General features: G+C 38.9%; 1 protein-coding gene across 1 annotated transcript in view; it reads left to right on the plus strand.

Moving 5' to 3' along the window:
* The first annotated feature begins 2015 nt into the window (after nt 1-2015).
* Nucleotides 2016-13558, plus strand: part of LOC137994662 (uncharacterized) — a 19878-nt gene continuing 8335 nt past the window's right edge. Inside the window, exons 1-5 of the mRNA XM_068840269.1 lie at nt 2016-2079; nt 3388-3579; nt 4348-4453; nt 10305-10420; nt 12979-13078. Coding sequence (XP_068696370.1) covers nt 3392-3579; nt 4348-4453; nt 10305-10420; nt 12979-13078 — 510 coding nt within the window. The 5' untranslated portion in view covers nt 2016-2079; nt 3388-3391. The remainder of the gene's footprint in view (nt 2080-3387; nt 3580-4347; nt 4454-10304; nt 10421-12978; nt 13079-13558) is intronic.

Genomic DNA, 13558 nt, shown 5'->3' on the forward strand with positions numbered 1-13558 from the left:
GGGCTGTGACACATCAAAGTCTATATTTTCAATCGTCAAACATAGGGAAATTTCCGAAGGAATTCTGGTGTCTGTTTTTAGATATGATGGCACGAAGTGACGAAGTCCTGCCCAAATCAAAAAATTAGTTTTGCTGATTTTGCTTGAAACAATCTTGAGAGAATTTGTAGCATCTTTATCGAAAAAAAATCCTTTTCATAAATAATATCGCTTTCAAACAACTTTTCATAAAAGATGGGCCTGTCATTGATTTAATCTCTCTTTGTTATTCCACAATATAAATTGCCACTCTTTTCCAGAATCAAAACCACCACCGGCCACTGAACGGTAATTCGGAATAGAACAAAGAAGAGATAGCATGAACCTTTAATGTCATAATTACCGTAAATTAAAAAGAGCCCTTCGAAACGCTGCAATGAAACACTTAGATAGCTTTTCCAAGCACAATCATTCTTTCCAAAGATTCTTTTAATTCAGATTGATCGCAATGATTTGATCATACTTTCAAGATCAATCATTTTTAATCCACCGTTTTCCTAGTCATTTATCTTTTACAGTCTTGTTACTTTATCAGTTCCTTTCCAAAGAAATTTAAATAACATTCAGTTTAACTCTTGGATGATACCCATGCATTTGGGTGCAGGGAGAAGTGCCAAAAACCAAGTACAGCCTAGTTTTAAACTAATGAATACCCGAACAGTGCTTAACTTGTTACCTAAACTTTTTAAATCAAAATCTACTGGCTTAGATAAAATCTCAGCATGGCTTCTTCATCGATGTCCTGATGTAATAGCAGAGTCCCTGTGTTCCATTTTTGATTGTTCAATTCATAAAGGGCGTATTTTCAGGCCACTGGAAATGCGCTTAAGTCCACGCCTTATTCAAACAGGGAGAATATCGGGACTTGAACAAATATCGCCTCATTTCAGTGATTCCAGTAGTGGCGAAAGTATTCGAGAGAATAACTTACGACCAGGCTTTTGCTTTTCTTAATAAATATAATCTTCTATCGAATTGTCAGTCAGGGTTCCGGTAACTACATTCCACGGTGACTACGCTTCTTAAGGCCACTAACGACTGGGCATATAACATTGATCGCGGCAACGTCAATGCTGTGGTATTCTGGGACCTCAAGAAGGCGTTTGACACCGTAGATCACAATATCCTACTTTCTAAACTTGATCCGTATGGCTTTGGATATTTTACAAGGAAATGGTTTGAGTCTACGAAACCGCAGTCAAACATGTTTGGTAAATGGTCACCTTTCTGAAAATCGCTCTTTCATCTGTGGTATACCTAAGGGGACCATTTTGGGGCCTCTTTTTTATTTTTTATATACATAAACGGCAGAAGACACTCACTTGACGTTCTCAAGTAATAATATCGATAATATAGATTTCAATTCTGAAGTAGTTTTTTGCATTCATGATGTACCCTTAATGTTATCGATGTCACGTAATGGTACGTTTTGGGCCCAATTACTCTAAATGGAGAGCAACATCGGATTATTACCACAACTACTTTAAACTGTAGGCATTCGACGTGATATATTGCGCGACTGGCCTAGATTGTTTAAGGGGGAATAACGCACTACCACTCAATAACAGTTGTGTAGTTAGTCACGCTTCGCTGTGACAATTCTTTGGGAAGCCACAGTTACATTTTTTCCCAAAGAGGTGTAATTTGCTCTCGGGTTGCATTATAATTATAATTAGCAATGTTTATAATTAACACATTACCGAGAAATAGCGTTTCAAAATGTGAGGTGTTTCCCCAGACTATTCATCGTGACCCTATATGGCTATATTTAGACCACAAGAATTGTGTACTAAAACTTCATAAAAAGAAAAATCGAAAGTAGATCTTTCTGTAAAATCAAAGTAATCACAGTGGAAATTTCCTCCGAAAAGTTAAGAAAGGGGAAGGAAGTTGCAGCCTTTCCTAGAAATGAGTATAAATGTAAATTAGGCAAGGGAAAAAGCCCTTCCTATCACGTGATGCCACCACTCAAGACAATGCATTTCGTTATCCACGATTAGAGCGTTCATCATCCATTGGGATAATTTCTAGGAATTGGAGGTAGGATAAATGAACTTTGTTGAATTAATTTTTTTACCATTTAATGTTTAGCTTATTCAGAGCCCTTATCGAGGCTCAAGTATGTCGCCATTTCGTTTCATCGGCATGAGTCGCTTTACTTTATGCCGATGACCTTAGCACGTCTGAATGTAAGTCTGGCTGTCAACCTGGTGGGAATGTGAACCTTAACTTTCCAGTTGGCGTTTGTTAGAGCGAATGCCATCCTCAGTTGCGTGCAGATGACCTACTTTAAATTGTGCGCTGCTATAACATGGAACGACGGTCGTTTACTTCGTCGTGGCAGTGCGCCAAGATGGGCTCTCACTTATATCACAAGGCGGCCAAACGGCTCTAACACCATGAGTGCTTATCTCTGTTAGGTCTTCGGAAGAATGTGTTTTTGAGAAATCCAAAATTAGTGCCGATTTCTCTAACGTTGCGTACTGCCGGCGACTGCTTTGAACCTAATCATTAAATACTAAATAATCTCTTAAAAACGGAGGAATTAATCATCTGATTAAAAAGAATATCTACCATTGATGGCTTCACATACTTTGCATTTGTATTCCCTAAAATGAAAAATACTCACAAGCTTAATGACGCTCTTTCCTCATAAAATGGATATTGGAATGATGATTTGAATAAAAGGCATTTATGGATGTCAAGGAGTGTTTCTCTTCCTAAAAAATGGCTGTTTGTTTTTGTATAACAATTGTTCACCGTGACTTTCAGTTGCTTGTAAGTACGAATAATTTTCAGAGAGCTATGTCAAAAGTAATATACTTAGCTTGGGAATAAAAATGTATATATATTACATCTCAAGTTTTTTTTTCCCGACTTTATTAAATCAAGGGTGTTTGGCCAGGCCTGAAAGGGCAATAGTCGAAGAAATTTGACCGAATCGACGACAATTCGACTGCCGATTACCCAGTCATTCTTGTTCCTCGGCGAATTTACAAACTTCAGAGAAATTATCCTTTTAACACACACAAAAAAAGAAAAAAAAGAGGAAAGCATTTCAGCGACTTTCCTTGCCTATACCAAGTTATAAATCCTGTTCTTAGAAAATACAGTTTTCTTCCGGTAACCATATGTGTGGACCGCTTTTGATCGTTCTTCAACCTTCAAGTGGCAAACCTACAGTTTGATCCTAAATCCATCATGGATGTTAATAACTGAAAGTTACAGCGAAATCCAGTTCCTGTCTTCGATCAAAAATTACTATTTTCATGGAACACAAAAATCACGCCTCCTTACCTCTACAATCTACCCGCCAGTTTACTTTACAAGCATTTAATTTTTTTGCAGGGTCATGTTCTCAATAAGCCGAATGATGAGACTATGCCTTTGCACAGTTTTGGCATGGACGCCTTCAGCACAAGAAAATGGCAGGAACGATTCGATACCAAAAATTGTCGTGCAGCCTGAATCGACATGTATTTGTGACAATGGACAGGCTATAAATCCAACGTCATTGGCAAGAACCGATGGCAAACCAAGGTTTGATTAGTCAATGCTTAGTTCAAAGCACTACTAATAATTCAGTATCTCAACTTAGGGGCACGAGAGCTGCGGAAGTAGCATGGAAAAGACGGGTACTAACTTCCTAAAAAAGGATTTCCGGAATGAGAAATGAGTCGTTATTTCAACTTGTTCAATATATATGGGTTATTGACCAAGCGTGAGGTCAAGACGGCTGGATATTGGTCAAGTCCTTTTTTTACGTGTTTATGGACCGAGACGAAGTCGAAAAAAAGAACGAGGCCAATATCCATCCATCTTGACCGAACAAGCATATTAAAATACCAAAAAAATGATCTTTGAACTTGCGGGACCAAGGGAGAAATCCCGAGCGGGCAAGATAGCTCCATCTTGCCCACTCAGGTAGCCAATTACAGCGCTCGACTTGGTTCATCTTGCACGGTCACGGAGTTAATCATATAATAAAATTTCTGTTATGTCAAGTTGTGAAATGTATCTAGTCAAAAAATCCATTTGTTCATTTAGGCGATCAAACTATATCGCGGGAGGAGAAATGTTGTAGGTAAAGTTAAATCCGTTTTTTCCCTGGTCAAACTGGCGTTCGATCCGGGTTACACGTAGAGCTATCCTCTGTAGGTGTACTTATCCACACGGTTCAGGCTTGAGAGGAAGTGTTGAACTTGTCAACTTTTGTGAATTTAGATCCGTGAAGGCTTGTAACGTAATGTAATTTTCAATGTCTCTTTGGCATTGATGCAGTAACAGCTTTGTGTATTTACCCACCAGTGTTACAGTCGAAAGTCCCACGTCTGGATACTCCTACAGCTACAACCCATGTAGTTCGTTCTCTTTGGGGCCGCCAGATATAAGTGACTGTATTGCTGATGTTTCGGTAAGGGGAAAATGACCTTATTATGAACTCAACAGAATGTTGTGTTCTGATTGCTAAATGACGAATGGATGAATAGGTTATAGAGTGCAATTCGGAAGTGCAATTCGGAAGTGCAATTCGGAAGTCGCTGAACACAGCGATGGAGTAATTTTGTTGATTATTTAACAATTATTCCATGAGGGCGTGTTGGATACGAGATGGCAAATAGCCAACGAGGCGCGAAGCGCCGAGTTGGCTGTAACCAGTCTCATATCCGACAAGCGCGAATAGAATAATTGTTTTATTAAATTCCAAAAGTTTGGATGTACGAAATACGAGCGAAAGAAGCGAGAAAATCCGAGCGAAATCGAAAAAACTCGACTAAGATGTGATGTTGTTTAATACCTGGTGGTCAGACAGACGCAGGCTCATCACAAGGCATTTCTTACCTTATCGCGTACTTCTAAATTGATCCAAACTTTCCACAAAGCCGTTTTTGCTATATTCAGAGAGAAATCTCACTTTCTGGCGAACAAAATTTTAGCTTAGCAGCTCTTAGCGCAGTCATTTGCCATATAAGGTCAAACTAAGGTATATTAGCTGATAACCGAGATTGAGTGAACCAATCAGAGCACAAGAAATGCGTTATCTGAGCAGGGTGTCAAGTTTTTATTTTTTCCTATTTTTTGGCTTGCTTCCTATTTTCTCCTATTTTTCAAAAAAATCCCATTTTTTAGGGTTTATTTGGTGCACCGAATTTGTTTTTTTAATGTTTGACACTAAATTGTCGATTTTTTTTATAATTGTACAAAATACTGAAATAGAAATTGCTGGTATCCCTTCAACTTTGTCAAGTACCAGTTGTAAGGAAAGCTCAGGTAAAAATGTTGTGAGCTTCAACTATGATGATGCTTCTCTTGTTGCTGAAAGTAAAGTAAAGTAAGTAAAGTAAACTTTATTTAAACACGGAAAATCATCAGTTAAGCTAAAAGAAGTAAAAAAAACGCTTTACAACTGTTTTACATGATTGCCGTGTGGGAATCCGATGGGTCAGATACTTGCTTGATTGTGCGTTTGAACTGCCCAATAGAGTCAGCATTTCTTAAGTATTGGGGCAAATTGTTCCACAAACAGGCACCGCTATAACAGAAACTTCGTTTTAAATAATTAGTGTTTGGCTTCTAAGTTTCTCAAGTTATATTCAGCATCTCGTTGACTGAAAAGGCGTTGAAGGTATTCCGGGAAAAGATCGTGAATTTTTTTGTACATAATTAGTGCTGTCTGTTTTTTACGTCGAAGAGACAGCTTCTCCCACTTAAGAGTATCGAGAAGGAGGTTGGAGCTCGTATCAAAGGGTAATTTAGTAATTACCCTAGCTGCGTGATTCTGTAATTTTCGCAGCTTATCACTTGACTGGCCACTAAAGCAGTCCCAGAAAGGACTGCAATAATCAAAATGCGGTAATATTAAAGCCTTATAAATTTGAAGCGCAGTATTAGCTGAGATAAAGTGCCGTATTCGCTTTAAGGCTTCTATAGCTGAGGAAACTTTCCTGCATATTTTGTCTACTTGATTTGACCAAGAAAGCCGATCATCAATGGTAAGACCAAGGGATTTAGTGCGATCTACTCTCTTGATCATTTCGTCATCAATTCGTATATCAACCTCGTCACATTGAGTGTTTAATCTCTGCCTAGATCCAATTATCATTAACTCGGTCTTCGCCACATTTAAACTCAACCTGTTGGCTCTCAGCCAACAGTTAAGGTTACTGAGTTCAGGATTTAATGCTAGTTTAAGCTCTGTTAAAGATTTTGCAGTTAGGGTTATATTGGTATCGTCAGCGAACATTCTCGGGGAAGCCTCCCGGAGGCAGTTAGAAAGATCGTTAATATACATTAAAAATAGCAAAGAACCTAATATGCTGCCTTGCGGAACCCCACAAGTAATAGTGCGAGGAGTTGACAGTCTTCCATTTACATTACATCTTTGGGTCCGATTGCTTAGGTACGATTGAAACCAAGTGGTAGTTTCCTGGTCGGCCCCAAAGTATGACATCTTGCGTAAAATGATTTCATGGTCAATAGTGTCGAATGCCTTTTTAAGGTCAATGAAAACGACGACATTCAGGAAGCCATTGTCGTTGTTAACAGACCAGCTATTTGTCGCCTCAAGCAAAGCTGTAATGGTACTGTGTAAGGAACGGAACCCTGACTGGCAACTTGACAGCAGTTTATTATCATTTAGGTAATGATAAAGTTGGTGATAGACAATTTTTTCAAGCACTTTTGAGACTACTGGGATAACGGAGAAGGGGCGATTGTTATTTATGTCTGATTTTGAGCCTTTTTTAAAGATCGGTGTCACCCTAGCCAATTTCCATTCAGTTGGATAGATTCCCGTGAGGAATGATTTCGTAAATATGTCTGTTAGTGAGGGTGCAACAATACTAGCTGTCATTTTTAATAACTTACTAGGGATCTTGTCAAGGCCAGTGGCTTTCTTTTCATCGATTTTTTTTCAACAGGTCTAGAAAAATGTCGATACTCGGAGTTTTTAGAGAAAACGAATTATCAGAGGGCGACAAGAATGATTCAGCGTCAACTTCTCCAACCGGAATATCACGAGCTAGCATTTTCGCAATGTTAGTGAAGTGCACATTGAAAGCTTCCGCCATATCATCGGCGTTATTAAAGTTCTACTATTAGCTTGGATTTCCAAAATATTGGACGACTTACAACTATTCCGGGAGCTAAGCTCGTTAATAAGATCCCAATTTCTACGTGGATTGCCTTTGCTAGTTTCCAAGTTTTCAGAAAAATATCGTTTTTTAGCAAGTTTAGTTGCATTATTCACCTGGTTCCTAGCCCGTTTAAACTGCTGCCACATGGCATGATCATTTGTAGAGATCGCTTTCTTTTTAAGAACATCTCTTCTGTGCGTTCTGAGCAATAATTCACTCGTTATCCAGGGAGACCTCTTGTTACGAATTCTTTTTGATTTTAGAGGCGCGTGTTTGTTTGTCCATGCAGCTGACAAACAGGTTTTTCCATTCTTGCCACATATCATTTGGATCAGAGTGAGAACTAACATTCCTCCATGGCATTTGCTCGAGATCATTTCAAAACTTATCTTTTTGAAAGTTTTTAAACTGCCGCATTTTGATCGTGCAAGACCCGTTGCGGTCATAATTAGCCTTACGTGTCATAAAAACAAGGGAATGATCACTAATCCCAACATGAACAACCCCAAAGTTTGAAACCTTCTCCGGGGAATTAGTTATGCATAAATCGATCAGGCTTTTTGACACCTGGGTAATACGTGTTGGTTCCGTGATTAATTGGCTAAGACCATAGAATTTTAGTCAATGAGGACGAAATATGTGCTCTTGCCTCAGGCAACAAATTGCAGTTAAAATCGCCAATTAGATACAACTCCTTATTTGCAGCGTCAATTTTGTATATCAATTTCTCAAACTCGTTAAGCAATTCGATGGGAGAACCTGGGGGTCGATACCAGGTGCCAAACAGGAATCCTGTACTTCAAGGCATGCTGATTTTGACGAATAAATACTCCAAATTATCGTTATTTAGATCACCTCGTATTCGGAAATTAAGATTTGTGCGCAGGTAGATACAAACACCACCCCTTTTCCTTCCATTAATTCTGCGATCTCTTCTGACTATTTCAAAGCCAGGTAAAAAAAGTTTGTTATCCTGAATAGTGGAATCTAATTTAGATTCGTTAATTATAAGAATATCTACTTTAGAACAGGATATGAAGACTCGAAGTTCATCAATATGGGACGGCAGACTATTTATGTTTAGGGAGGCAATAGCCAAACCTCGCCCAAAAACACGAGAATATTTAAACTTACCCCGGTTATCGCTCGTGCCGGCATCAGACAAATCGGATTCCCAGACGGCAATATCCTAATCTAAACGCAAATAATTTGTAAAATTCCAGGCAAGACGTGATGTTCCAGATTTGTTTAGGTGAAGACCATTGAGATTCAAGTGGTTGCCTAAACTGTTAGAATGGTCAACAAATATCCAGCTGTTTTGTCTGCAGGATTACTCGAGTATTATGTTCACGTCAGATATTTCTACAAGCCAAGGCCTCGTCGTCATCTAAACTGCAAAAAGCCGTCTCAGCAACAACTTTAAATAAACAGAGCGTAAATGTAGCTACAATGATGCTTGAAACTGCTAAGACCAAACGGGACAATGCAATGCAAAGCTTGGAAAGAATATGAAAAAAACGAAAATTGGTGACTGGCAGACAGCGCAAACTGCTGGATAAAGCCATGTCATCAGCAGCAAGTGCGGGCAAGAATAAAAAGCAAAGATAAGGTTACCGAACCTGGTAAGAGAGCAAAACAAGAATGAGCACATGTCATCTTGCTGGCTTTATTGTACATTACTTTTATGGGTCCTAATTTGCATTTGGTGACGGTTAAATTGGACATCCCTTGTTAAAAGCTTTTTTACCTTAACAAATGCCATCTTTCAAAGCTGGTTATTTGCTTTTTTGGCTATAAGGAGAGTTCTGCTTTGCTTACAAATCAACTTTGATGTTTCTGTGACGTTTCTGAATGTCCACCATTGTCTGTCTGTAAATGAATGAGTTGAGCAGAGTTGGTTTTTGAATTGTTTAGATGCCATAACGTGGAAAAAAAGTTTTCTATTTTTTTTCCTATTTTTCCTATATCTCCCATTTTTTGACTAATATCTTTTCCATTTTCCTATTTTCTAAGTGTCGTTTGTCACTTGACACCCGAGGTTGAAAATTTAACAAATAATAAATAAAGAATCGTTTTGAACGTGCTCTTGAATTTCGTCATTTATGATGACTCTTACATTTTTTGTTCTTCAAATTTGAGACTGTGTTTGCTTAACACCTAACTGGCAAAAGTTTGAGCTTTGATTTTTATCCAAAGCCCGTTTTCTTTGAGTAACCGGTCCGCATTACTCACTTTCAAAACGGACCGATTGGACCTCGGAGGGTTGGACGTCAAAGGTTCACTCGCTTAAAATTTCAGCGTGTAAATGCTGCTTGTTATATATGCAAAACGCGAGATTAAAAGTCGGAAAGCCCAAACCTCCCGTGCTGCATATTACAGTGCGAGGCGCCTTACCGTGGCCACCTAACAAAGTTCATTACAAATTGTCCGCCAATTAGGATGTGTGAATTTGATTGACAGTCATGCCTCCTAGCTTGCAAAGTTTGCACAATTGTAAGTTGAACACCGTTGCATGAGTTGTTGAGTTGACGTATTTACACATAATTGTCAAATGTGAAAGGTTGTTGGGTGGCCACGGTAAGGCGCGTTGCACTGTTATTGCTCGAAACGGAAAATACCATAATGCTCTTTGTTTGTTCACCCATTGCATTGTTAAACTATACGTCATTTTCTCCTCGATCCAGCTCTCTCCAGATCTTAAAGTTAGTAATAAATGACCATTAAATAGGAAAGTTCCAGTTAAAATATACAGGTGTCTTTCTGAAATCGAGGCTTAAAATTTTGGTAGAGTAGTGTTTAGTTAATATAGATAAAAATAAGATTTGATCTTTTGGTCACAGGAGCACTTTGAGGAAAAAGTGTTCTTCAGAAGGGCAAAGAGGAGCTTTCGGTGGCTTGTGACACGATTCTAATATGCATTTTCAATAATGTTGGTTCACATGAAACTGCTGTCGTTTAAAGACCTTAACATACAAACTTAAAACTACGTTTTCTTTATTCATCCAGAAAATTGGACTTCTCTCAAATCATCTTAATCTTCCTAAAATGATCGCTCTCCTTTCTTCAAAACTTTCACATTGATACATTCATTTTTTATTGATTAGCTCTTGAATACATTTCAAATTTAAGGTTTGCATGTGGTCTACAAATGGCGCGCGTTACGAGAATATTGGCAGGACTAGCACTGAAAGATGTGGATATGAAAGACAGTTCAGGGATTTTCGCCTGGAATACAAAAATCCAGAGTATGTGTAGCCGGTAAAATCCTTTCTCAGGTTGAATTCGTTTTACCTGGGTTAAATTGGTGATCCTCATTTTACCTAGGTTGGATGCATAAGGTAAGGTGCACATTCAACCTAGGTAAAATGAGGATCACCAATTTAACCTAGGCAAAAACGAATTCAACCCACAAGATATGTACTTCTTTTGTACTTGATCTACTTGACGAAATGGAGAATTGATCCTCTCACTCAACTCAGTGGCCAGTTTAAGCAATTGTCTCATTAGCCACAATTCAGGAGCCTTCAACGAGATTCGAACCCATGACCCTTGCTATGATGGTGCAATGCTGAGCTATGAAGACACTCAGTTGTGAGCAGGTCAATTTGCTGGGCTCTCTCATGTGTTCCCGTGAAAGAACTGGATGAAATAAGTGTGTTGATTTGAAGTGTGGGGTTTTCGGAGAAATGGAGAAGTGATCCTCGCACGTAATTGCTTAAACTGTCCAGTTAAGGACGGTGCCTACTAATTCAAAGGTATTTTTGCGCGGTTTACTGAATATGCGGAAAAAGCAGATCTTAACAAGTATTATTGAAATACAAAAAGAAAATGGGGGGTAACCACGCATTTTTCGAAGATAATTAATCAACAGCATTTGTAAGAAGCTTTGAGATACAAAAGCAATGTATGGCGTTCTTTTCCAAATTGAAGACTACTTATCCCTGAAAAATGCATGGTTACCCCCAATTTTCATTTTGGATACCAAGAGTATTTGCTAAGTTCTGCTTTCTCCGAATAGCTTTGAACCGCGCAAAAATATCCCTGTATTAATAAGCACCACACATAGGAAATCGGAATCTCTTGAGATGCGCAGAACGTATGCACAATAACAATAGTAGCCATCTTCCTTAAGTGCGAGGATGACTTCTTCATTTCGTCCGTAACCCGCACTTGAAATATACACTTTTTTTTAACAACTTTTGTTGTTTAAGTCTCAATCATAGTCGGGTTGCTTCTGATTGTGGCATTTTTGACATGTTTGTGAGAGCACGGTTTATTTACGGAAAGATGCTCTTCTTAAAATATGGAACATGGAATTGTGTGGGTGGGGGTCCTCAAAGTTCATACGACCAGTCGTGGCATGAAAATTTCGTGAAGCTTTTCAAGTACACTCAAACTTGATGCACTAAGTTTGAAACAGGGAAGCCTCTAGAGTTTCTCTCGGGTGTGCCACCAGTAACTCGTACGCTCCTCTCTTGTCCCTGAAACTAACCGCGTGCACCATTTCTCGGAAGAATAATGGTAAGCATGAACACATTCTCAATTTGGGACAAACCAACCCAATGTCTTATCCCGATCAAGTGCATTGAACAGAATGTGATGGCCAGTTGTATCAAAAGCTGCGGATAGATTGCAGAAGACAAGGATAACTACCAGCAATAATTCTGCACACACAGTGTCAGTAATAATGTCATTACCAACCGCCTTATTTCAAGTGGTATTTGGGTTATGAAATTGTAATATTAAACTATTTTTCTAGCGGCACGTTTCTAGTCAACTCTGGATAATTCCAGTCTTTTGGAGGCTAACGACCAGGTCTAGTTTGCTCGAAGAAAGGTTTAGCGCTGACGAGCGTTAAATACCATGGAAACCTGGAGGTTTTGCTACCTCTTTATCAGCGGTTAGCCCTAACCAGGCTTCGAGCAATTGGCCCCATGCAGTTTGGTAGTTCATTTAAAATTTCAGTTTTGTCCCTTTGTCCTCACAAAGGACTGGGACTACCCAGGAATCACTCACCTACCACTCGCAAAATATGGTATTCGGGACCACCGAAGACAAATCCTGCCAGTGAAGGAACGGTGAAGTTTTAAATACAACGCCCTAACCATAAGGCCACGCATGGAACGAACACTACAAAGCACTAGGAAAATAAAAAAGAAAACACCTACACATCACCAGACTACATGTAAATACATGTATCGAAAGAGTACAGGGAAGGGCTACCAAATACATCTTAATGTTACCCTTCCAAACAGAAATGTCACAAAGGCTTATGCAGTGCAATTTACTGCGTACGAGATGCTGGACTTGATATTCCTATACAAGGCTACCAATGGTCTAATAGGCATTGACAGTGACATTCCACCGCTTCCACAGAAGACTACTAGAATAACACGATCATCCCATAACAATGACATTACCACCTATACTAAAAAGAAATGCAGAATTGTAACCTGTCAGTGCTCTTTCTTCATCGTCGTCTATTAGAGTCAACTCCCTATCGCTGAAATCCATTAAAGTAAAACTTTTTTAATTTTACGTGAACGATCTCCTCAACCTATACGATCCTGTCAATCCTCCAACCTGGAAATCTGTCGGCCTGAATTGCAACATGGCTCGACCACTTAACTGTAGCATTGTTTGCTGCTTTTAATCTCATTATAGTTTTCAACTTTTGTTTGGGACCAGAGTAAATGGTTTCGCTGTTGTGGCCTCCCTGTCCATACCTGCTTTCTTTTTCTGTTTATACAAAATGGACAAAGTTAAATAAAATAAAAAATAAAATAAAATGAAAATCTTTCAGTTACTCTCGCTACTGGGAGGTCCATGTCATCCTCAAGTGTAGTCCAGCAGTAACAGGAAAGGCGAAGTTTGAATTACTTGAAACTAAAGGGACCGTCAGGGTAAGTTGGATTACAGTGAAAACAACTTTATTAAATTACTTTTCGTCAAGGCAACATTGTTATACATCGCCTTAAAAAATAACTATCTATCTGCAATTGCTTGTTCTAAGAGGCATCTGCTTCCTTCCTTGAGATGCTCCAAACACGGGACGCCACAGACGTCAAGCCCTAAAACAAGCATATAGAGGGTCATGGAGTTCACGCTCTAAAGTTTTGGAGAAATCCATTGCTAGACAAATCTCCAAGAGTGAGATCACATCACCACACAAAGTGATCTCTTTTTTACAATGAGGCTGCAGATTGTTGCTTTTATTTAAACGGATGTGTAATATATTATAGACTTTTATCATAGTTTTTATTCTCTTTTAACTTTTTAGACCTTTAGTCCCAATTGTAAATTGTTACATTTTAGGTTTATTGCTTTATTATTCTCAATCTGTTCTTCCGTTCGTAGCCACCCTTGACTGATCAGTGTCACGG

Source organism: Montipora foliosa, chromosome 3 (genome assembly GCF_036669935.1).
Source record: "Montipora foliosa isolate CH-2021 chromosome 3, ASM3666993v2, whole genome shotgun sequence".
NCBI classification, from domain to species: Eukaryota; Metazoa; Cnidaria; class Anthozoa; order Scleractinia; family Acroporidae; genus Montipora; species Montipora foliosa.